Source organism: Rutidosis leptorrhynchoides, chromosome 4 (assembly GCF_046630445.1).
Source record: "Rutidosis leptorrhynchoides isolate AG116_Rl617_1_P2 chromosome 4, CSIRO_AGI_Rlap_v1, whole genome shotgun sequence".
Taxonomy (NCBI): domain Eukaryota; kingdom Viridiplantae; phylum Streptophyta; class Magnoliopsida; order Asterales; family Asteraceae; genus Rutidosis; species Rutidosis leptorrhynchoides.
In genome coordinates this window covers 330192890-330217441 of record NC_092336.1, presented here as the reverse complement: position 1 = coordinate 330217441, position 24552 = coordinate 330192890, and the positions used below count along the sequence as shown (strand labels likewise).

The following is a 24552-nucleotide window of genomic DNA, read 5'->3' as shown; positions in this document are numbered from 1 at the left end:
AATTATAAATTAATGTATACAGATTATATATGTAATTTATGTATAAAATTATAATAAGTAGATTGTAAATCTTTTAGGTAAACATTTATAATATCTATTTTATTTATTATTCAGTTAAAAATAATAATAATTATTATTAATATTATTATTATTAATGAAATTATTATTATTATTATTATTATTATTATTATTATTATTATTATTATTATTATTATTATTATTATTATTATTATATTATATAATAGATATTATATAACTTGAAAGGATATGTAATTATCTGTACCACTTTAACTTCTTGTTCTTCCTTCTATTAAACTCATGAGAGCAATCAACCTCCACTTTCACTATAAGACACGATAAAAATCAATTCATCTGAGCTGCCACTTCTTTGAGTATTATTAATACGCTGTATATACATATATGCTGAAAATTGTGGAGTTGAAACAGAAAGAAGGAAGAACAAACCGGTAACCTCTGTTCGTGTTCTATTTAAAAAAAAATAATCGACAGCCAATCTCTGATCAATCTTCAAATTCTGTAAATGCTGAAGTGTTTTGAATTGCATCGTGATTATTTCTTCAAATTATCAAGTTTTAATTCGCTAAATCATACTCGAATTCGAAGAGTCAAACCTTTATTTTCAAAAGTCAAACGAGCGTTCTTAGATCAAATTGGAGTTTTAGATGTTGTTTCTGTTGAAATTAAGGATTCAAAAAGTTTTTATTGATGATATAGAACATGTTTCATGTTATAATTATTTTGTAAAACGTCCTTGAAATTGAAATCATTTTTTTTTGTTCATACAGCGACGAGGCTGCAGTAGGTATTTTTTTTATTTTTTTTCGTGTTTTCTTTTTTCTGATAAATCAAAACACTACATATGCTTCGTTCTTATTTTCATTTATAAACCCAAGTTCCTAATGGGTAGCTATGGTTAATTAATGGGTTGCCCGATTGGTTTGAAGAAGAAGGAAGTAAAAGCACAGAAAGGCTGGTTAAATAAGTTTAAATATGAATTAATTTCGAAAAGAACAGACGGATTGATGGTAGAGGGTGTTAGCAGGTATCCAAGAGGTCTTGGGTTCGATCCTTGCTTGGTGCCTTTTTTTTTAAAGGGGGGGCTCCTAAGGTAGTACACTTGTATTATTTTTGTTATTTTTATTATTATTATTATTATTATTATTATTATTATTATTATTATTATTATTATTATTATTATTATTATTATTATTATTATTATTATTGTTAATTGTTAATACTAACTACTACTATTAGTAATGTTGTTGATATGATAGGTGTTAATATTATTAGTATTATTATTATTATTATGATTATTATTATTAATAATAGCATAGTTATTGTTATGGTTATTATTGTTAGGATTATATTAGTGTTAAAAAATTATTTTATTATTACTACTATATGAATAAGTATTATAGTCATTATTATTAATATCATTATTATTATAAATACTAAAAATTTCAATTCAAAAACTTATTAGTATTATCAATACCAATATTATTATTGTTAGTATTAATATTACTGTTATCATTATTGGTATTATAAGATTTATCATTAGTATTAATATTAGAAAAAGTTAGGAGTTATTATTATTATTAGTAAAAGAATCAATATTAAGATTATCACTAGTAATAAGATGGTTATAATTATTACTATTAAGTATTTTGTACTAACAACAAAAATTATTATTTTCACTACCATTATTACTAAATTATTCATTTTATCAAAAATTACTTATATTATCATTAGGAGAACTATAATCAAAAACTATCATCAATATTATTAATAACAAAATTATTAACTTTAATATTTTTATTAGTAACATTAGGTATTGTCATTATTATCAATTTTTTTTTTTTTTTTTTTTGGTATTATTATAACTACTAAGTTAACAAACAAAAGAAATATATATATTTAATACATATAACGTAACTAAATTTATATTTTTATATATATAATAATGAATATACATTAATAACAAAACATATAAGTTACTAATAAAAATTATATCATTAACAATAATGAAAATATAATTGTTCGACTACAAGGATATGTATTAATATATATACAAATGATATAGGTTCGTGAATCCGAGGCCAAGCCCTGCACTGTTCAGTTATTCAATGTCGTTATATGTATTTTTACTACAAAATACAATAGGTGAGTTTCATTACTCCCTTTTTAAATGCTTTTGCAATATATATTTTTGGGACTGAGAATATATGCGCTGCTTTTATAAATGTTTTACGAAATAGACACAAGTAAACGAAACTACATTATATGGTTGAATTATCGAAATCGAATATGCCCCTTTTTATTAAGTCTGGTAATCTAAGAATTAGGGAACAGACACCCTAAATGACGCGAATCCTAAAGATAGATATATCGGGCCCAACAAGCCCCATCCAAAGTACCGGATGCTTTAGTACTTTGAAATTTATATCATGTCTGAAGGAGGATCCCGAAATGATGGGGATATTCTTATATGCATATTGTGAATGTCGGTTACCAGGTGTTCAATCCATATGAATGATTATTTTTGTCTCTATGCATGGGGCGTATGTTTATGAGAAATGGAAAATTTGAAATCTTGTGGTCTATTAAAATGATGGAAATGATTATTTATGTTAAACTATTGAACTCACTAACCTTTTGGTTGACACTTTAAAGCATGTTTATTCTCAGGTATGAAAGAAATCTTCCACTGTGCATTTTCTCATTTTAGGGATATTACTTGGAGTCATTCATGACATATTTCAAAAGAAGTTGCATTCGAGTAGTTGAGTTCATCAAGATTATTATTAAGTCAATTATAGTTGGATATATTATGAAATGGTATGCATGCCGTCAACTTTTGATGTAATGAAAGTCTGTCTTTTAAAAACGAATGCAATGTTTGTAAAATGTATCATATAGAGGTCAAGTACCTCGCGATGTAACCAAATGTAATGTATTCGTCCAGATGCATTAGGACGGGTCCCTTCAGTTGGTATCAGAGCGGTGGTCTTAGTGAACCAGGTCTTGTATAGGTGTGTCTAACTGATAGTTATTTAGATGCATTAGTGAGTCTGGACTTCGACCGTGTCTGCATGTCAAAAGTTTTGCTTATCATTTAGTGTCGAAAAATTATTTGCTTATCATCCTTAAAGTCTAGACATGTCTTACTGCCTCTATTGCATAGACAGTGTATAGAAAAATTCATATCTTAGCGTATCTGCTAATTCATATCTTAGTGTATCTGCTAATTCATATCTTAGCGTATCTGTTATTGTTACTTTTGCCTGACAGATTTCGTAGATTCCTCCGTAACTTATGGGATTTTAGTATTATATATGCATATGTAAATTATGTATTGCAGGGTACTAATCTACATCCTATAATCTATTTCTTATCGAAAAATCCTTCATCTGATTGTACTAGATGAATCCCTCAACCAGTTCGAATTCCTCGAATTCCGACAACTATTCCGATATGAAGTTTCACCTAAGCTCCGAAAGCAGTGTCCTAGAATGAATCAACCAATTCATTGGATGGGTTCGTAGCCTACTAAATCATTGGAGACGAAAAGAAGGCGATCTTTTTCATCAACCAAATTCACGTTTTGACGAAGAACCTGAAGCATTCACCGGCGAACCAATCCGAAACACTATGTTCGCCCTCATTACCCGAATATATCGCCGTGATTATATACTATCTCAAATCCAAAACCTTATTCATTCGCTCGTTTCGACTGACAATCATCCCGGAATAATATAAGAAGTCAACGAGTTTCGCGCCCGAGTTGTAGCCTTGGAAAATATGGTGCAAAACATACCAGCTTCAGCAACATCACCGACACCAACAGTACCATCAATAACGGCACCAGTACCATCAACAATCCTTGCCTCAATATCTCATTCTGTACCAGGAGCATAATCATCGTTCTACGTATCGTTCCATCTATTTTATCTTCATTCGACATGGCGATTATGTAATCTCTAATGTTTTATAGATTATGTATCTTAGTTCTAACGGTAAATCAAATGAGATTAATACTATATTAACTCATTAAATCTATAATTACATCTGAAGAAAATATATATTTAAGTATTTTTTCATAAAGATTGTAATTAAAAATTCTTTTGTACAAACTGTTAATGGTGAAAATATTTTAACGGGTTGGTAATACCCGAGGAATATTTAGATTTCACATTAATAAGTTACATTGTACATTCTTCAAATCTGCTTCAACAGTCATTTACTATCCTACTTTCATCCACATATATACGTCTCCGTTCACAACAGAATAACCATTTTCATTCAAATACATATTTGAATTTTGACCTATCAGAATCCAACAAGTGGTATAAAGAAGAAAACATTTGACAAAATAAAATTTGTTAGAAACAAACAAATTAACTATGAGAAAATGTTGTTAAGAATCTACGCTAATTGTTCCTAGCTAACTGATTACATTTTATTTATCGTAATTTAATTATCGCAATTTACATTCTCGCAATTTTATTTATTGTCATTTAATTTCTGTTATTTACTTTACGCACTTTATTTATCGTCATTTAATTTATGTTATTTATTTTTACGCACTTTAAATATCGAGACACGTATACACGGTTTTGACATATCATATCGACGCATATATATATATATATATATATATATATATATATATATATATATATATATATATATATATATATATTATTTGGAATAACCATAGATACTCTATATGCAGTAATGATTGAGTTCTCTATACAGGGTTGAGGTTGAATCTACAATAATATATATACTTTGAGTTGTGATCGAGTCTGAGACATGTATACGGGTCACGATACGTATTAATTAATTTGAATATTATATATTAAGCTATATACGAAATATTGGACTATCAACTGTGGACTGCCGATATTGGACAATTAAAATGAATTAAAATATTGATTATAACATATGAAACTAAATAATTCTTCAAGTTTGTCACTTGATTTCATCTTAAACCTCATTGTATCTTGACGATTACAATCTGCGTTCAAACTCTTCATGATTCTTGAAAAATATCTCAATCGAGAGGATAAATCAACCGCACTTCATTTACGGAAGGAAAGATTTATGCATATAGTATGCACCTGAAAAACACTCAGAACCCGAGTAAACGTATAACACATATCTGTGCTAGCTCCTTTGGCATTGTTATTATCGAAAATAACTTTGCAATCCCTTTCCAAATTAGCCAATTTTGTCACAGCTTCAGCAAGTCAACTTCGACTTTTCGTTCGAAACAACAATATTATAACCTTGATATTTATATGCGTACTCTTTTATTGTTACCGGGGAACCTTTTATATTCCATCATATTACCAGCAGACGTACCAGCAACCTCGTTGCTCCTTGGTTTAAATCTCTCCGACAAATCACTATATTTATCTATTGAAGTCTCGTCATGTACTCATCCGCATCTTGTAACTAGAATTGCCGTACCAAATACCGAGAATCAGCAATCAGTATTTTGAAATCTCGCAGCATGTCTATATCAACAGTTATATGTAAACATATAACATTTATCTCTTAGAATTATGATCTTCCATTCTGAAATGCTGAAAAGCACCCAGTCTACAAATCAATACTACAAATTCTGAAAAACCTGAATACAGCAGCACAAACTGTACACGACCTTAACTGTCGAAAGTTTGATGATAAAGAATAGAGTATTGGAAACACTCAATAGAAAATTTAGTACCGAAAAGCGGATTATGCGAAACTATGAAGGAAGCCGTGGACAAATCACAAAGAAAAAGTTTGACTTCAAAGAATTCAAATGATTCTGTTTTTGATGAAATCTTTAGCGAATACCTTGCCTCCGAATCTAAACCCTTACGGATAAGTCTTCTTCATCATCCATCGATATTAGAAATTCCAAGATAGCATCATATCTTTCATTATAAATATCCTCCATATTTCTGAAGATATTTTCATAACTATTTTTATCTGAATCCATTAATCTCTTCGTGCTATCAGTGTACATCATATAGAAACTGTTAGTTTCTATATTCTGAAAACTTTTGAGATTAAAATATGAACGTTATTGAAGTAATGTTGGGAACTGATGCATGAGTTAGTAAAATATAATGACACTTGATCAACGTGATTATATTACAGTAAGTCATGTTGAGCTTCTAAATGGAACATGATGATTCACAGATTATAACGTCAACATGTGTCATGTTACATAACTCTTTCATTCTGATTAATTTCCAAACATATCAAGAAAATATATTCTTGATAGTCCCATCTTTTCCTTGAATTCTGGTAAGTTGACAAGTCAAATTGTGCTATTACCGTTTCTTTCTTAGAACATTAACAATGTTCATTCTGAAACTTATATCTGCGAATTCTGGACCATTACAAGAGATGCCCAATCGCAAGAAGAAGAAACGAAGGGACAAAGCTCCGAAACGGAAATTGGAGTATAAACCGCAGCAAATAGGGGGAAGTATTAACTGGGGATGACAATGATTATAGAAAACAGAAGCAAGGACTTCGAAGTATAAGGGAAGATATAAAGCCCGATAACAACACATAAATTACAAACCGTGGATATTAATACGAATAGCAATATAAAGACACGGTAGAATTAAGAATAGTATCACCCCAAGGTAATAGTAGAAGTAACCAGATTCTTCTGGTGGAAGATTAAAAAGAAGGATGATAGAAATGATAATTAAGAAAATATCAAGGAGTAGGACTGGATGAAGCATTTTCCCAATCTTTTAAAAGTAAGAATTAAGAATGAAAGAATAGGAATGATGAAAATAAGGGAACGGAAGAAGTTCATTTATAGTGGAGATACCAGACAAAGCAATCGATATAGATCATCGCATTTAATTATAGAGATCTTTATTTCCTTACTCGCCGAAGAATCAAATCTTTTAGATTTCGAAGATTTCCTTTAAATCTCTTGAATTCCGGAATTCAAACGTGACCACGTCAAAAGTTAAGACGCACCCTATTTCTAAATTCATCCATGACTACGTCAAAAATTATGACGCACCTTATTTTTCTAAATTCAACCCTGTTTACGTCAAAAGCTAAGGAAAATCTTATTTTTCTTCAATTCACTCTTTTGCGATAGCTTCATTCATATCCTTAGAATAATCGAATTATTTGATCATTATGATGATAAACCTCTAATTATCAACTCATATTGGTCATGAAAACATTTTTATTGTTAGCCATTACCGCCTCACTCAAATTTCGGGACGAAATTTCTTTAACGGATAGGTACTGTGATGACCCGGGAATTTCCGACCAAATTTAAACTTGATCTTTATATGAATTCGACACGATAAGAAAAGTCTATTTAATTGAATCTCAAAGTCTTTGAACTGTTTACATAGATATACTTAAACCTTTGACCGATCGCCGACGATTCACGAACCTTTAATTAGAAATAGAAATGTACACATAAATAATTATATATGTAAATACTTATAGTATAAATTCAATATACTAATGAACTGTATAAATTTTAATTATTATGAAAAATAACTTAGGATAATTAAAATTGTTATTTAAAGATGTTAATTAAATAAAGTATATTAAAAATAAATATTAAATTGAAATAATATACGATTTAGTTGATTGAGATAAATATGTAAAATAATATAAGGTATAATGAGACTTATTATTAAGATAAATCTATATATATACAAGTATATAGATATGGCTTTGAATATTGGTAACACTCAATTGTAAATCGATTAATATTAAACGAAGTTAAATAAATAAATACTTGTATTACAATATTATAAATTTTAATGTAAAATATAATGTTATATGTATAGATAATATATAGTCATATTAACTGAAAACGTTATGTGATATAATAAATATTATTACTTAAACGATTTTAAATCAAAAACTTTGAAATAAAAGTTATTTTGGAAAACTAAATATTATATTACTAAATAAATATTACTAATATCTATAAAAACTTATAGTTTTAAATGAATATATATATATATATATATATATATATATATATATATATATATATATATATATATATATATATATATATATATATATATATATATATATATTTTAACACTCGTTTGTCACCTCCTAAGATATTAAACAAGTTAATAACAATAAATTATAAATTAATGTATACAGATTATATATGTAATTTATGTATAAAATTATAATATGTAGATTGTAAATCTTTTAGGTAAACATTTATAATATCTATTTTATTTATTATTCAGTTAAAAATAATAATAATTATTATTAATATTATTATTATTAATGAAATTATTATTATTATTATTATTATTATTATTATTATTATTATTATTATTATTATTATTATTATTATATTATATAATAGATATTATATTAATTGAAAGGATCTGTAATTATCTGTACCACTTTAACTTCTTGTTCTTCCTTCTATTAAACTCGTTAGAGCAATCAACCTCCACTTTCACTATAAGACACGATAAAAATCAATTCATCTGAGCTGCCACTTCTTTGAGTATTATTAATACACTGTATATACATATATACTGAAAATTGTGGAGTTGAAATAGAAAGAAGGAAGAACAAACCGGTAACCTCTGTTCGTGTTCTATTTTAAAAAAAAAAATTGACAGCCAATCTCTGATCAATCTTCAAATTCTGTAAATGCTGAAGTGTTTTAAATTGCATCGTGATTATTTCTTCAAATTATCAAGTTTTAATTCGCTAAATCAAACCCGAATTCGAAGAGTCAAACCTTATTTTCAAAAGTCAAACGAGCGTTCTTAGATCAAATTGGAGTTTTAGAAGTTATTTCTGTTGAAATTAAGGATTCAAAAAGTTTTTATTGATGATATAGAACATGTTTCATGTTATAATTATTTTGTAAAACGTCCTTGAAATTGAAATCATTTTTTTTTTGTTCATTCAGCGACGAGGCTGCAGTAGGTATTTTTTTTTTTCGTGTTTTCTTTTTTCTGATAAATCAAAACACCACATATGCTTCGTTCTTATTTTCATTTATAAACCCAAGTTCCTAATGCGTAGCTATGGTTAATTAATGGGTTGCCCGATTGGTTTGAAGAAGAAGGAAGTAAAAGCACAGAAAGGCTGGTTAAATAAGTTTAAATATGAATTAATTCCGAAAAGAACAGACGGATTGATGGTAGAGGGTGTTAGCGGGTATCCAAGAGGTATTGGGTTCGATCCTTGCTTGGTGCGTTTTTTTTTTAAAGGGGGGGCTCCTAAGGTAGTACACTTGTATTATTTTTGTTATTTTTATTATTATTATTATTATTATTATTATTATTATTATTATTATTATTATTATTATTAATATTAATATTATTATTATTATTATTATTATTATTATTATTATTATTATTATTATTATTATTATTATTATTATTATTATTATTATTGTTAATTGTTAATACTAACTACTACTATTAGTAATGTTGTTGATATGATAGGTGTTAATATTATTAGTATTATTATTATTATGATTATTATTATTAATAGCATAGTTATTGTTATGGTTATTATTGTTAGGATTATATTAGTGTTAAAAAATTATTTTATTATTACTACTATATGAATAAGTATTATAGTCATTATTATTAATATCATTATTATTATAAATACTAAAAATTTCAATTCAAAAACTTATTAGTATTATCAATACCAATATTATTATTGTTAGTATTAATATTACTGTTATCATTACTGGTATTATAAGATTTATCATTAGTATTAATATTAGAAAAAGTTAGGAGTTATTATTATTATTAGTAAAAGAATCAATATTAAGATTATCACTAGTAATAAGATGGTTTTAATTATTGCTATTAAGTATTTTGTACTAACAACAAAAATTATTATTTTCACTACCATTATTACTAAATTATTCATTTTATCAAAAATTACTAATATTATCATTAGGAGAACTATAATCAAAAACTATCATCAATATTATTAATAACAAAATTATTAACTTTAATATTTTTATTAGTAACATTAGGTATTTTCATTATTATCAATTTTTTTATTATTTTTTTTTTGTATTATTATAACTACTAAGTTAACAAACAAATGAAATATATATATTTAATACATATAACGTAACTAAATTTATATTTTTATATATATAATAATGAATATACATTAATAACAAAACATATAAGTTACTAATAAAAATTATATCATTAACAATAATGAAAATATAATTGTTCGACTACAAGGATATGTATTAATATATATACAAATGATATAGGTTCGTGAATCCGAGGCCAAACCCTGCACTGTTCAGTTGTTCAATGTCGTTATATGTATTTTTACTACAAAATACAATAGGTGAGTTTCATTACTCCCTTTTTTAAATGCTTTTGCAATATATATTTTTGTGACTGAGAATACATGCGCTGCTTTTATAAATGTTTTACGAAATAGACACAAGTAAACGAAACTACATTATATGGTTGAATTATCGAAATCGAATATGCCCCTTTTTATTAAGTCTGGTAATCTAAGAATTAGGGAACAGACACCCTAATTGACGCGAATACTAAAGATAGATCTATCGGGCCCAACAAGCCCCATCCAAAGTACCGGATGCTTTAGTACTTGGAAATTTATATCATGTCCGAAGGAGGATCCCGGAATGATGGGGATATTCTTATATGCATATTGTGAATGTCGGTTACCAGGTGTTCAATCCATATGAATGATTATTTTTGTCTCTATGCATGGGGCGCATGTTTATGAGAAATGGAAAATTTGAAATCTTGTGGTCTATTAAAATGATGGAAATGATTATTTATGTTAAACTAATGAACTCACCAACCTTTTGGTTGACACTATTTGCTCATTTTAGGGATATTACTTGGAGTCATTCATGACATATTTCAAAAGAAGTTGCATTCGAGTAGTTGAGTTCATCAAGATTATTATTAAGTCAATTATAGTTGGATATATTATGAAATGGTATGCATGCCGTCAACTTTTGATGTAATGAAAGTTTGTCTTTTAAAAACAAATGCAATGTTTGTAAAATGTATCATATAGAGGTCAAGTACCTCGCGATGTAACCAAATGTAATGTATTCGTCCAGATGGATTAGGACGGGTCCCTTCATTACTAAATACATATGTATCATATTATGATATATTCATTGTTGGTGATTTGTGTCACCAATATGATTTAAGTGTAATGGGATTAATTTGTTAACCAAAATAACCTTGATAAATATCGAACAAGTTTGGAAAAGTGTGGAGTGCACACTTGTTTGAACTTATCTTGATTATGACGGGGGTTTGGGGGCAGCGCCCCTGACAGCAGGGTCCAAGGGGTGGCAACCCTTGGCGGGGTCCAAGGGGCAGAGGCCCTGGCTGGGATCGAGCTGTCAGGTCAGCTCGAAGATTTTTTTGTTTGGGTTAATATCGCATTATTAAAAATGTGTTAAAATTTGATTTAAAGCTTTCAACAACATTAAATGAGATCGTTAACTTAAAGCTTTCAAAAACAACACTTACATGTAACAACTAACAATGACTTAACGACTAAGTTAAAATGAATATACATGTAGTGTATTAAGATGTATTAGTACACTTTTGAAAGACTTCAAGACACATATCAAAGTACTTCTACTTAGCAAAAATGCTTACAATTACATTTCCATTCATTCTCATCAACAATTCTACTCGTAGTCATTCAGTATTCGTACCCGTATTATACATAGCTTCTAGACGTACTTACTATGAGTATATACCAATAGGAACTAGAATGAAATTTCACTCTTGATTATGTCATGCATGACTAATCAAATTTAACTTCTACCATAAACTAGTCAACTAACTAGAGCTCCTTTTAACCCCACTCACCACTCATCATTCACCACTCACCAATCAATCCATTTCACTTCCAATTCTCTTTCTAATTCTCTCTAAACACACATACACACACACACACTCTCTTAGGAACGAAATTTCCAGTAAACTAATCATCATCTTCATCAAAAATTACTTCAAGAATCAAGCTATAATCATCATAGGAAGAACACTTCACGAACACTTCACGAACACTTCGAAAATCCTTTCAAGTTTGCTAGTTTACTTTCAATCTTGCAAATCCATTTCAAGTAATCATCTAAGATCAAGAAACCTTTGTTAATTACAGTAGGTTATCTTTCTTATTCAAGGTAGTATTCATATTCAAACTTTGATTCGATTTCTATAACTATAAACTATCTTAATTCGAGTAAAAATCTTACTTGAACTTGTTTTTGTATCATGATCCTACTTCAAGAACTTTCAAGCCTTCCAAGATCCTTTGAAGCTAAATCATTTCTTGTCACTTCCAGTAGGTTTACCTACTAAACTTGAGGTAGTAATGATGTTCATAACATCATTCGATGCATATATATATAACTATCTTATTCGAAGATTTAAACTTGTAATCACTAGAACATAGTTTAGTATATTTTAAACTTGTTCGCAAACAAAAGTTAATCCTTCTAACTTGACTTTTAAAATCAAGTAGACACATGTTCTATATCTATATGATATGCTAACTTAATGATTTAAAACTTGAAAACACGAAGAACACCGTAAAACCGGATATACGCCGTCGTAGTAAAACCGGGGGCTGTTTTGGTTTGGATAATTAAAAAATATTATAAACTTTGATTTAAAATCTATTCTTCTGGGAAAATGATTTTTCTTATGAACATGAAACTATATCAAAAAATCATGGTTAAACTCAAAGTGAAAGTATGTTTTTCCAAAATGGTCATCTAGACGTCGTTCTTTCGACTGAAATGACTACCTTTACAAAAACAACTTGTAACCTGTATTTCCGACAATAAACTTATAATTTTTCTGTTTAGATTCATAAACTTAAGTTCAATATGAAACCATAGCAACTTGAATCACTCAAAACGGATTTAAAACGAAGAAGTTATGGGTAAAACAAGATTGGATAATTTTGCTTGTTGTAGCTACGTAAAATTTGTAACAAATTTATACAAATCATAACTAACTAACTTATATTGTATTATACATGTATTCTAACATATATTATGTAATCTGGGGATACCATAGACATGAATACAATGTTTTGACATATCATATCGACCCATCTATATATATATTTCGGAACAACCATAGACACTCTATATGCAGTAATGTTGGAGTTAGCTATACATGGTTGAGGTTGATTTCAAAATATTATATATACTTTGAGTTGTGATCTAGCCTCAGACTTGTATACACGAGGTCGTGGATTGATTCGAGATAATATATATTTCTTTATTTCTGTACATCTAACTGTGGACAACTAGTTGTAGGTTACTAACGAGGACTGCTGACTTAACAAACTCAAATCATTAAAACGTAATAAAAAATGTTGTAATTATATTTCGATCATACTTTGATACATATGTACATATTTGTTATAGGTTCGTGAATCGACCAGTGGCCAAGTCTTATTTCCGTCAAAGTAAAAATCCGTGAAAGTGAGTTATAGTCCCACTTTTAAATCTAATATTTTTGAGATGGGAATACATGCAGTTTTGTAAATGTTTTACAAAATAGACACAAGCACTTGAAATTACATTCTATGTTGTATTATGAATACCGAATATCACCCTTTTAGCTTGGTAGCCTAAGAATTAGGGAACAGACACCCTAATTGACGCAAATCCTAAAGGTATATCTACGGGCACTAACTCTCCCCATACTGAAAAATGGTATGCTTTAGTACTTCGAGTTATTAATACAGATGGATTTATGTTTTGGGGATATTCTATATGCATTTTGTTAATGTCGGTTACCAGGTTTTCAACATATGAATGATTTTTATACAGATTGTATGTTATTGAAAGATGAAATCTTTTTGTCTATTATTACGATTTGATATATATATATATATATATATATATATATATATATATATATATATGTTAAACCTATAACTCACCAACATTTTTGTTGACGTTTAAAGCAGTTTATTCTCAGGTGATTATTAAGAGCTTCCGCTGTTGCATGCTAATTTATGGACAAGAGTTGGAGTCAGCATGCTTGTATAATAATGTTTAAAAACTGCATTCGAAGATTTAAATTGATGTGTAATATTATTGTAATCCATTATGTAATAATCGTGTGAAAACGCTATATTTTAGATTATCATTATTTGATAATCATCGTAATATTTTTAAATCTTTATTGATAAAATAAAGGTTATGGTTTGTTTAAAAATCGAATGCAGTCTTTGAAAAACGTCTCATATAGAGGTCAAAACCTCGCAACGAAATCAATTAATATGGAACGTTTATAATCGATATGAACGGGACATTTCATGTGGCAATGGCAAGCAAGTAACAACGGTTTATATACGTCAAAAGCTCTCTCTGATTTGGTAAATGATAAACTATTATGCGCAGGTACACACGAAACATTGCGTAATAATTTGGTACCAAAAAAGGTTGAAGTTTTTGTATGGCGTGGAAGGAAAAAACGTTTGCCGGCGCTAGTGGAATTGGATAAAAGAGGTATCGATCTCCACTCAACGCGTTGCCCAATTTGTGATGACAATGTTGAGTCGGTCGATCACTCTCTTTTCCTTTGTAAACTAGCTCGTGATATTTGGCTCAAGGTACGTAATTGGTGGGGTATTGGTGGAATTACAACAAATATAGATGACTTCTTTCATGGAAAATCGAGATCAAAATGTCGGGTTTGGGGGAAAAAATTTGGCAAGCAGTGGAGTGGTCGTGTGGTTACCTCATTTGGAAGAATCGTAACCAAAAAGTCTTTAAAAACAAGTGTTGGAATTCCCCAGTTGTATTGGATGAGATACAAATCAAAAGTTTCGAGAGGATCGCAAGAAGATGGCAAAACGAAGTCGATTGATTGGCATACGTGGTTGCATAATCCTCAAGCTCTACTCTCCTAGTGTTGTTTATTTGTTAGGTTGCTACCTTGACATCGTAGCAAATTGACTCATTGTAATGTCGTGTAATTTGTAAATTTTTAGTTTTCTTGTGATCTGCATGGGCTACATCTTGCTGTGCAGAATTTGCTTGTATGTACCAAGTTTTCCTATGATGATTAATAAAAGTTCGGATGCCTTTCGGAAAAAAAAAAAAAAACAGCAGAGAATTTTAAAATAATCAATCTATTAAAAAAAGTCCTTATATACTTGCTACCAAACTATAACAACCTATCGCTCAATACCTACCGCAGCAGCACTTTTATTCCCTAAAAAACTTTACAAACCCTAGTTTCGAAAAGAAAAAAAATTCAATGGCGCACAAACGCCAACCTGAATCAAACCCATCATCATCCGATGAAGAAGAAGAAGCTTCCGGTTCAGAAGAAGAACAATTCTCCGGTTCAGAAGATGAACAATCCTCCGGTTCAGAAGATGAACAAAAACATGAGAAAGCCCCAGTTACACCATCACAGGCACCACAATCCATCAATAAGTCTCAAGATCAAGATCAATCATCGGAAAACGAAGATTCTGGTTCCGAAACCGATTCCGATTCTGATTCACCACCGGCAAAATCTGCCGTTGCCGATCCTAAAATTAAACCTATCTCTTCAAAACCTATGGTACGTGATGAAAAACCTAAAACTGACTTTAAAAACCCGAATAAGTCTAAAACTGGATCCGTTACCGCATCAAAAAATATCACAACGGCCGTTCCGGCGAAGCGTGCAGCACCTGTGATTGAAAAAGAAGCGAAGAAGGCGAAGAGTAATGCAGTAACGGATGATGATTCGAAGAAGCAACTGTTTCAGAGGTTATGGAGTGAAGATGATGAGATTGCGATATTGCAAGGTATGATTGATTATAAGAATGAGAATGGTGAAAGTCCTGTTAATGATATGGGTGCTTTTCATGAGTATATTAAGAAATCGTTGCATGTTGATGTTAGTAGAGCTCAATTGGTTGATAAAGTTAGGAGGTTAAAGAAAAAGTATGTGAATAATGCTAGTAGAGAAAAGAGTAGTAGAGAAAAGAACGGTAAAGATAGAAGCTTTTCCAAAAGTCATGAGCAGAAAGGTTATGAATTGTCGAAATTGGTATGGGGTGGTAGTGGTGGTGATAGTAGTAGTGGTGTTGAAACTAAAAAGATTCAGAGTCAAAAGAATGGTAATAATATTAAGGGTAATGCAGCTGCTGCTGCTGCTAGTGCCAGCACTGTTGCAAAATCGAATGGGGTGGTAGTTAAGGAAGAGTCGGTTACGAAAGATATTGATATTAATCGGTTTGTTCAGTATGGGAAGAACAACAACGGTAGTGCGGTTTTGGAGGAGGAGATTATGAAGGGTGGGATGGAGTTAGTTGAGGGTTCGAAAAGGGAGGAGTTGGAGAACAAGTGGAAGGAGTTGAAAAAGCAGGAGCTGCAGCTTTATGTGAAGCGAGTTGATTTGCTTAAACAGCAAGCGCAAGCTGTTTTGGAGGCTGTTAATTCATCTGATAATTAAAGGTTATCAATGGTTTTCTGTTGATGATGATGATGATGCTAGTGGCTGGGGAGTATCAGATATGTTTTTCAATAACATGTGGTTATTTCAGATATATGTGGTTGCTAATTTTTTTCCCCCCTATTTATTGCTTGATATTATGAACTTGATATTTTAGCTTATTTAAAACAAATAAACATGGTTCCTTGTGTTTGGTTGATTTTGTTTTGGTTTAACAGCAGCAGACAGTTTTTAGAATTCGTATGATGCGTTGGTGGGTGGCGGTTTGCTGTACTTGTTTCTGTTGCTTTATTTATATTGCTTAGATTATCTTGCTTCTGGTATCTTGCTTTGAGTATCTTGCTTTTGGTATCTTGCTATAGAAGTAGTATCTAATAGTAATTCTTAGCTGCTTTGATATGATTAGGTGATTTTCGTTGACGACAACTATAGGATGATTAGTAAATCTCATCCAACTAGGCCGACGACGACTACTTCCTGACTAGTTGAAATTTAAGGACTTGCGAGTTATTGTTAACAAATTTGTATATAAATCTAATACCTACTTTCTCCTTCCATCTTTTTTCTATATCAGGCTTTCTTAAGCTGTAAGCAATTGTATCTTCGAATGAAACATTAGGTCAAATCCAGTTTGGATCACAGTTTTCAGGGTTAAGCTGACCTTTCCCATGCATTTTCTTTTCTTTTCCCATGCATTTCTTAGGGCAGTAACACGATAGTGAATGTTGCAATGTACCCGCAAGTTTTCTGAATTTCGCAGAAAAACAGAGTTTTCTGAAAAACGCTTTGCTATCTAGTGAAGATTGCAATGGTAGATGGCCCTTGTAGCCAAGCTTTCCGGTCCCTATATTTTGCACACACATGCAACAAATAATTGCCATCAAAAGCTAATTACAAATATAACTTTAAACTGTTATATTTGCACGGGTCAAATGGCTGAAATCAAAATAACCAGAAAATGGTTGACATGTCGTAAGTTGTTACATGCCAGAAGGTTTTCTTTGTTGCTACCTGCGAAAAGTATACTTTAATATACGAGACCTAATTGGTAATCGTGTTATGCGAAAAGTATACTTTACTCTAATATACGAGACCTAATTGGTAATCGGGTTATTTCGTGATTATCTCTGACTCTTTTTCTAACGCTTTTAGTGATGTTTGAACTGTATTGAATGAGATAAATTATTATTCCGTGTAATTAATATACTCCGTATTAGATCATGAAGTAAATAATACAAATCGTGATTTCTACATAATCTTGCTAAGTTTACCACATTAGTATCTGACATCAGAATCGTGCCCTTTATGGCTAGTCATTCCGAAGAACACTTGCCCCCTCGTCCCCGTCTTACCGCGACTGTTGACACGGAGTTAGCGAGGGCTTCTTCCTCTGGTCATAATTGTGCACCCGAAAAAAGAACCTAATAAGCATCATTGCCCTTTCTCACTCATGTGATATCCCTTTTGGCTTGCCTTTTCTTCAATCATGTGATATCCCTTTGGCTATATAATCTTGTGGTTTTTGGGAATTTAAAAACCGATTTCCTCCCTAAATTCTCTGATCTATATGGTAGGGAAGTTCATTTTCTTTTTGGAGTGGTGATAAATAACTACGGAGTAAAATAGAATGAAGGAAATAATACAAATCCTGATCTGCTACATAATCTTGCATACCACATTAGTATCAGACATCAGAATAGATCATAAATGCCTTGTTTGAACTGTATCACAGTAAATGTGATAAAAATTACTCCCTCTGTGTTTGACTTTTTGTCGGATTTAAGATATAGTTATGAATTGTCTAATTTGCCCTTCCTTAATGTAGTTATAAAAAGTATCTAATAAATTAATTAATATATTTAAAGTTGAATTTCTAAAATTAAAAGGGACACAATTGAAACTTTACTGATATTTAATGATTATTTAAAGTAATGGACAAAATTTTTGGGATAAATCAATATAGAAAGGTGGACAGTTTTTTTGGGACGAAAGGAGTACACATTTATTAGAAAACGAATGAAATAATACAAATAGTGATGTTTAAAGTATATTGCATGTGATAAATAATTACTCGTAATTCATTAGAAAACGGATAAAATAATACAATATAGTAATGTTTGATCTGTATTGAATGTGATAGTAATTACGTAGTATTTTATTAGGAATTTTCAAAAGGTAGAAGGATTTTTTTGTTCAGGCTACCGGGACGGCGAGTAATCTGATCCGTACGCCGCCTAGTAGGAGCTGTTTCCAACCCATCTTGTTAATATTGTGATTAGGAAATGATAGAATAATACAAATCGTGATTAGCTACCTAATCTTGCTAAGTTTACTTCACTAGTACTCCTCAAACATCACAATGAATCAAAGTTCTTGTTTGTACCTTCAAAAATCCAAGTCATCCAGTAGTTAAATATAACGGACATTTGTTGTGGACTTGTGGTAATGTTTTGGCATTTTCTTCACCAATTGCAAAGTAGACTTCTATTTATTTTTGTACATTGGTTGTCTTTTAAGGAAATGACACATACCATAGTTCCATTCACTAATAAATAAAGATTGTTTTACAGTGGAACATCAGAGGGAAAATCCTGTACATGTTTCTTGACGGTTTTCCTTAACAAAGCCTCTTGCGCAGTGAGGTTCTTAGGGGGGACATCGTATACATCGTTGAACATGTCTGCAACCGGAGGTTTTTCTATCCTTTCTGCAACCTGAATCGCTTGTGCTAGCTGCACAAACATGATCAAGAACTTAATGAATATCATCAACTCCGCAAAAAGATACGCTCTCCGTCCCTAATTTATTTTGTCCACTATTCCTTTATGACATTTCAAATTGATTGTCCACGTCCATAAATAGATAAGATATTATGCTCTTACTATATATATAAAAGACAAACAAATTAGTAAAAAGTAAGAGGTTAAACTGTAAACACGATACAAAGTACGATGTAATAATAATCTCTCTTAAAATGTGTGTTTTTTTTTTTTTAATTGAGGACAATAAAATTGGGATGGAAGGAGTAAATTATATAAAAAAGGTCATACATAAAGTCAAATCTTTTACCTGCTTCCTTATACTGCTATAATGTTGGGATTCAGCTTCATCAGTCCACCAGCCTTTGCTTTCAATCCATTTCCTAAATCTTTTTACCGGGTTTTGATCATCTCGCCACCGTTGTATTTCCTCAACTGGACGATATCTCGTAGAATCATCTGATGTCGTATGGTGTCCTGCTCTATATGTGAGCGCCTATCAGTTAAAATAAACCATTGCTGCGTTAGAAATTTCATACCAAATTTGCATCCGAATATATACAATAAAGTGTTTGACCTCAAAATAAAGTTAAACGTACAAACCTCGATTAAGACAGGGGTTTGTTCGGTAATAGCCATTTTACGTGCCTCAGAAACAGCATTATAGATTGCAAGAGCATCATTACCATCTACTCTAATGCTAGGAACTCCGTATGCCTTCCCTTTAACAGCAACACCATCACCTACCATTGACCGTTTTGACCCAAAAATCAGTTATTGAAGCTATATGGAAGTTGAAAATCAAATGAAATGGATATATATATATATAGGGGCAGGATCAATGGGGAAGTAACCAATCGGGGGGAAGCGGGGGAAGCAAAAATTTATTTTTTTTTCGTTTTTTTTTTGAAATTTTTTTTTTCCGGCATTAAGATCACACAAAAATATGAACATTATGAACATTTAGAAGAGACACTTCGCGATGAATGTTATTATTTAGGCGGGAAAACGATCGACAAAAATAACATTCAAGATAATATTGTTCGTGAAGATTGTGAACGTTTTTTTTTTCATGTTTTGTGAAGTAAAAATTAATAAACCCAAAACACCAAACCCTAAACCCTAAACCCTAAACTCTAAACCGTTCGTGTTAAAAACTCAATCTAAATCCTAAATCTAAACCCTAAATCTAAACCCTAAACCCTAAATTTCTAAACCCTAATATCTAAACCCTAATATCTAAACCCCAATAGCTAAAATCTCAAAATACGCTCGAAAAACACGATAATTGTTATATATCACTTCTTCGAGCGTTTTCCCGCCAAAATAAAAACATTTATCACAAAGTGTCTCTACTAAATGTTCATATTTTCATCTCATCTATAATGTTCGTGAACAAAGTTTTTTCAAAAAACGAAAAAAAAAAAAAAAAAGTTTTTGCTTCCCCCGAATGGTTACTTCCCTCTTGATCCTACCACTATATATATATATATATATATATATATATATATATATATATATATATATACTTCGAAATTGTTGATCGACTGGCGTACTAATGGCCCATCCATTGTTTCGACAGAAGAAAATTACTGGGACCTCCATAACCGCTGCAAAGTTCATAGCACCATGGAAATCTCCCTGTGGTTTACATTTAAAATTGGGATAATTAAATTTTGAACTTCAGTAAGTGTATAATTAAAATATGAGGAGGATACTATATTGTGCATTCACCTCACTAGTGCCTCCATCACCGAAATACGTGATTGAGCATGAATCTTGTTTTTCCATTTTTAGAGAATATGCAGCACCAACTGCATGTGGGATTTGTGTTCTGAGTAGTACACCAAGATTGAATAGTGGTTAATTGTCAAACTAATACTTGAATGAATGTAAACTATTTATTCAATGTGAGGGCCAGGTGGATTCAGTAAGTGCAACGGGTTAAATGGGTAAAAATTTTATACAAGTCAAAATGGGTGACCAAAATACAGTTTGTCCATATATCTTCACTTCTATTGATAATGATAAATGATAAATACTGTCTCAATACTTCAGAAATGTTTACCAAAACATGTGGTATTTCAGTAATAACCCAGGAGGTTTTATGTACAAATAAAAAATCCAGTTTTGACCCATTTGTCCGGGATTCTTTAAAATAACCAGAATCAACCCATTCACAAGTAAAAGGTCCAAATTGACACAACTTCATTCTTACAGCACAAAATGGAAAGTAAAGTCGATAACTTACGCAACTGTTGATGCCACGGTTATGTAATTAAGCTTTTTAGACCCGTAATGAATAGGCATCTGCCTTCCTTTACCATAATCATATTTGTTTCCAAACAACTGATGTGCAAACTCTTGTAAACTAAATCCTCTCCACAAAAGAACACCAGGTTCCCTATACTGCATTATTTATTTATACAATACAAAACCTAATTATCATTTCATGATTGGTTGCACGTGCAAATTTTAACGGAGCTTTAAAAAGAATTATAAACCTGTGGGAAGACAAAATCGTTGTTATTAAGAGCTGCTGCCGATGCAATGTTGATTGCTTCTTCGCCTGTTGTGGTTGCATAAAACGATATCCGTCCTTGTCTTTGTGCTTCATAGAAGATAGTATCCATAACTTCAAGTGTTAACATGTTTGTATACAATTTGACTGCAAGTTCTTTGTTTATCTGTATATTCAAAAATATATAAATATTATTAGTTTTAAGGTTTCGTCATGCGAAGGTAATGAAAGATTGTTTTGGTGGCTTACACCAAGTGAATCACTATCGGTCAACATTTGACCATTGTCATCAAGTACGCGATAACAATGGACCCGTTCTTTGGTAGCACCGGATGCGAATGTCAGTTTGGGTGTAAATTTGACTTTTCCACCTGGAAAATCTAGCACCTGCTGTAAAGGAGCTTCAGCAGGCAACTGCATAAAAAAATAGACATATTCATAAGCATGTAAATTAGTGACATTTCGATGAAGTTTGACTTTGATAGTCTAAAAAGTCAATTATTAAACCTGAGACCTCTTGTAAAATTTTACAGAGATTTCACAAACTGATGTAGCATCATTCATGGTCAATTCATATTATTTAAAACTATTTCTATTACTTTCATCAGTTTGTGAATATTTTATAAAAATTGTGTGAACATATTTCTTATCATTCTAATGTAGGCATAATAAAATATAAGACCATTCCTAACCGTGGCGATGATATCACGGGCAGTTTGGCCAAAAAGTGCAAAAAAAGGTGCAAACTGACTGTGATTAGGCAATGCCATTTTTTAACCGTTGTGTCAGTTTTTCTTTGTTAAATATTGGGTATGGTGATGTGGTAAAATCTGATTGGAAATGGGTTTGAAAAAAAAATATATAATTAATGAAATATTGTGATTGGTTGGGACAACACAAACACACCTTCCCATTTGTGTCACTTTGGTGACTGACTGACGGATATTGAACTAACTAATGCCCTGTTAGGGGGCGTCAGTTTTCGTTAGTTGTCAATCATCTGACGGGGTAGGAGTGACACCGCTAGGAATGGTCTAACTTCCATAAAATGGGTCATATGTTATGACAAAAAGGATGAATCAAAAGGATCTTTGTAAAGTATATTGCAACTATACTAAAATTTAGTCAACAATAAAAATGCACTCTCCGTCCCTAATTTTGTCCGGTATTCTATTTTGGAATGTTCCAAATTAATTGTCCACTTTGATAAATAGAAAAGAATAACTTATATCCTTAATTTATGTGGATATGATTAAAAGGAGAATGAAAAATTAAGAGTAAAACTGGAAAGTTAGAAAGTCAAACTTTGGGTGTTTTTGTCTGGGACAATGGTATTAAATTGGGATGGAGGGAGTATTTAGCAAGGTTGCAAAAGACGCGAGACGGGGTCGAGACGGCCGGGTCCTAAAAGGGTCGAAGGGTCGAGACGGTCGAGACGGAGGTCTAGACGGATGTTGACTAACGTTGACTTTTTAAATTAAAATGTTATATATATATATATATATATATATATATATATATATATATATATATATATATATATATATATATATTGTACATTACATTATTCCAAACATAAGCATTTCACACATGTTTAAATACTTCAACATTTCAAACATAAAAAAGAAACCTTAAGTAATAGCACAGGGTTTAAATTTTTAAAAAAAAAAAAAAAAAAAAACTTGAAAAAAAAAAAAAAAACCCGTTTTTCCCCGTCTCGGACCGTGTTTGACCGTCTTTTGACCGTTTTTGGCCGATTTCCGTTTTTTCAAACGTTTTATGTATAAACGGGACGGGGCACTCCAAAATCCGTCTACACCCCGTCTACACCCCCGTTTTTTCCGCTTTTTACAACAGTGGTATTTAGGGATACTGGTTCCCATCTCACAAGTCAAACATTGACCAAAAACTAGTTGACTTGAAAGTCAAATCTTTATCAATACCTCAAATCAGAACATATAAGATCTATTTTTTTTTTTATCACCTAATAAAGTAATAATCCACACAAATTAACTTAATTTGAACAACACAAAAACTAATAAGAAGTCAAACTTAATTTAATAATAATGCAAATAACAAATGATGTAAAAAGTACAAACCTCATCAACACTGGTAGTAGAATGCAATCGCCTCGAAACATAGATCGATTTGAAAGAATGATTGAATACAATAGAGACATTTTTATGTGAGTAATATGCATGTTCTGAAACCGGCAATGGTGAAGATGAGACATTATTATGAATGTAAGAAGTACGATTAGTTGAAGTTTTATTTGATTTGAGAGTTTGGATTATAAAGCTTCTGGATTTTGTTAAGCAGAAAGAAGCCATGAGAGAGATTATAAGAACAAGACGTGAAAGTGTAGTGTTTGGTGTTGTTTCATGTTTTGGTCAGTGTCTTCTAGCTACACTTGTTGATTAGGAGTATTACTGTATATGGCTAGGATACCAAATCTGTAGATACATCTGACATGTATTATTTATTATTCACCGATTAAATTTAATATATACATTTAATTTTTGTTGTGGCCTTCCTTCTATTTCTCGATTTTATTGTCTCCTTTTTGAAGATTAAGACATTTGTAAAGTTTTTATTTTTTTACGAAAATAAATATATAATATAGTTAAAGACAATAAACACTTGAATGTGAATTCAATCTATGAGTGATTTGAAATGATCGATTCATATAATAATTGAAAAGTTAAATGATGGGCAGATAATAAACCTTATAATATTAATGTAATCAAGAAAT

At 30.7% G+C, this 24552-nt stretch overlaps 2 protein-coding genes across 5 annotated transcripts; one reads left to right on the top strand and one right to left on the bottom strand.

Annotated features, from left to right (window-relative positions):
• Window positions 1-15261: 15261 nt before the first annotated feature.
• LOC139843703 (GLABROUS1 enhancer-binding protein-like) lies at window positions 15262-16829 on the top strand. The gene has a single exon (XM_071833845.1). It carries the CDS (start codon window positions 15330-15332, stop codon window positions 16518-16520), a length of 1191 nt encoding a protein of 396 aa, XP_071689946.1. The 5' UTR covers window positions 15262-15329; the 3' UTR covers window positions 16521-16829.
• A 2072-nt stretch (window positions 16830-18901) lies between these two features.
• Window positions 18902-24238, bottom strand: LOC139843701 (2-oxoisovalerate dehydrogenase subunit alpha 2, mitochondrial-like). Of its 4 annotated transcripts, none has more exons than XM_071833841.1 (9): window positions 23900-24238; window positions 22050-22214; window positions 21784-21966; window positions 21531-21688; window positions 21014-21113; window positions 20809-20932; window positions 19883-20022; window positions 19590-19775; window positions 18902-19252 (listed from the first exon to the last, which is right to left on the bottom strand). In XM_071833841.1, exons 1-9 carry the CDS (start codon window positions 24128-24130, stop codon window positions 19085-19087), a joined length of 1455 nt encoding a protein of 484 aa, XP_071689942.1. In that variant the 5' UTR covers window positions 24131-24238; the 3' UTR covers window positions 18902-19084. The 4 variants fall into 4 exon arrangements, with proteins under 4 accessions (XP_071689942.1, XP_071689944.1, XP_071689943.1 ...); XM_071833843.1 differs by having other exon boundaries at window positions 20836-20932; XM_071833842.1 differs by having other exon boundaries at window positions 20809-20920.
• Window positions 24239-24552: the final 314 nt, after the last annotated feature.

Coding starts and splice junctions, on each gene's coding strand:
- LOC139843703 (XM_071833845.1), top strand. CDS start 15,330: ATGGCGCACAAACGCCAACCTGAATCAAACCCATCATCATCCGATGAA.
- LOC139843701 (XM_071833841.1), bottom strand. CDS start 24,130: ATGGCTTCTTTCTGCTTAACAAAATCCAGAAGCTTTATAATCCAAACT. Junction 20,933..21,013: donor GTGATGGAGGCACTAGTGAG/GTGAATGCACAA, acceptor CCCAATTTTAAA/TGTAAACCACAGGGAGATTT. Junction 19,253..19,589: donor ATAGCAGTATAAGGAAGCAG/GTAAAAGATTTG, acceptor ATGTTTGTGCAG/CTAGCACAAGCGATTCAGGT.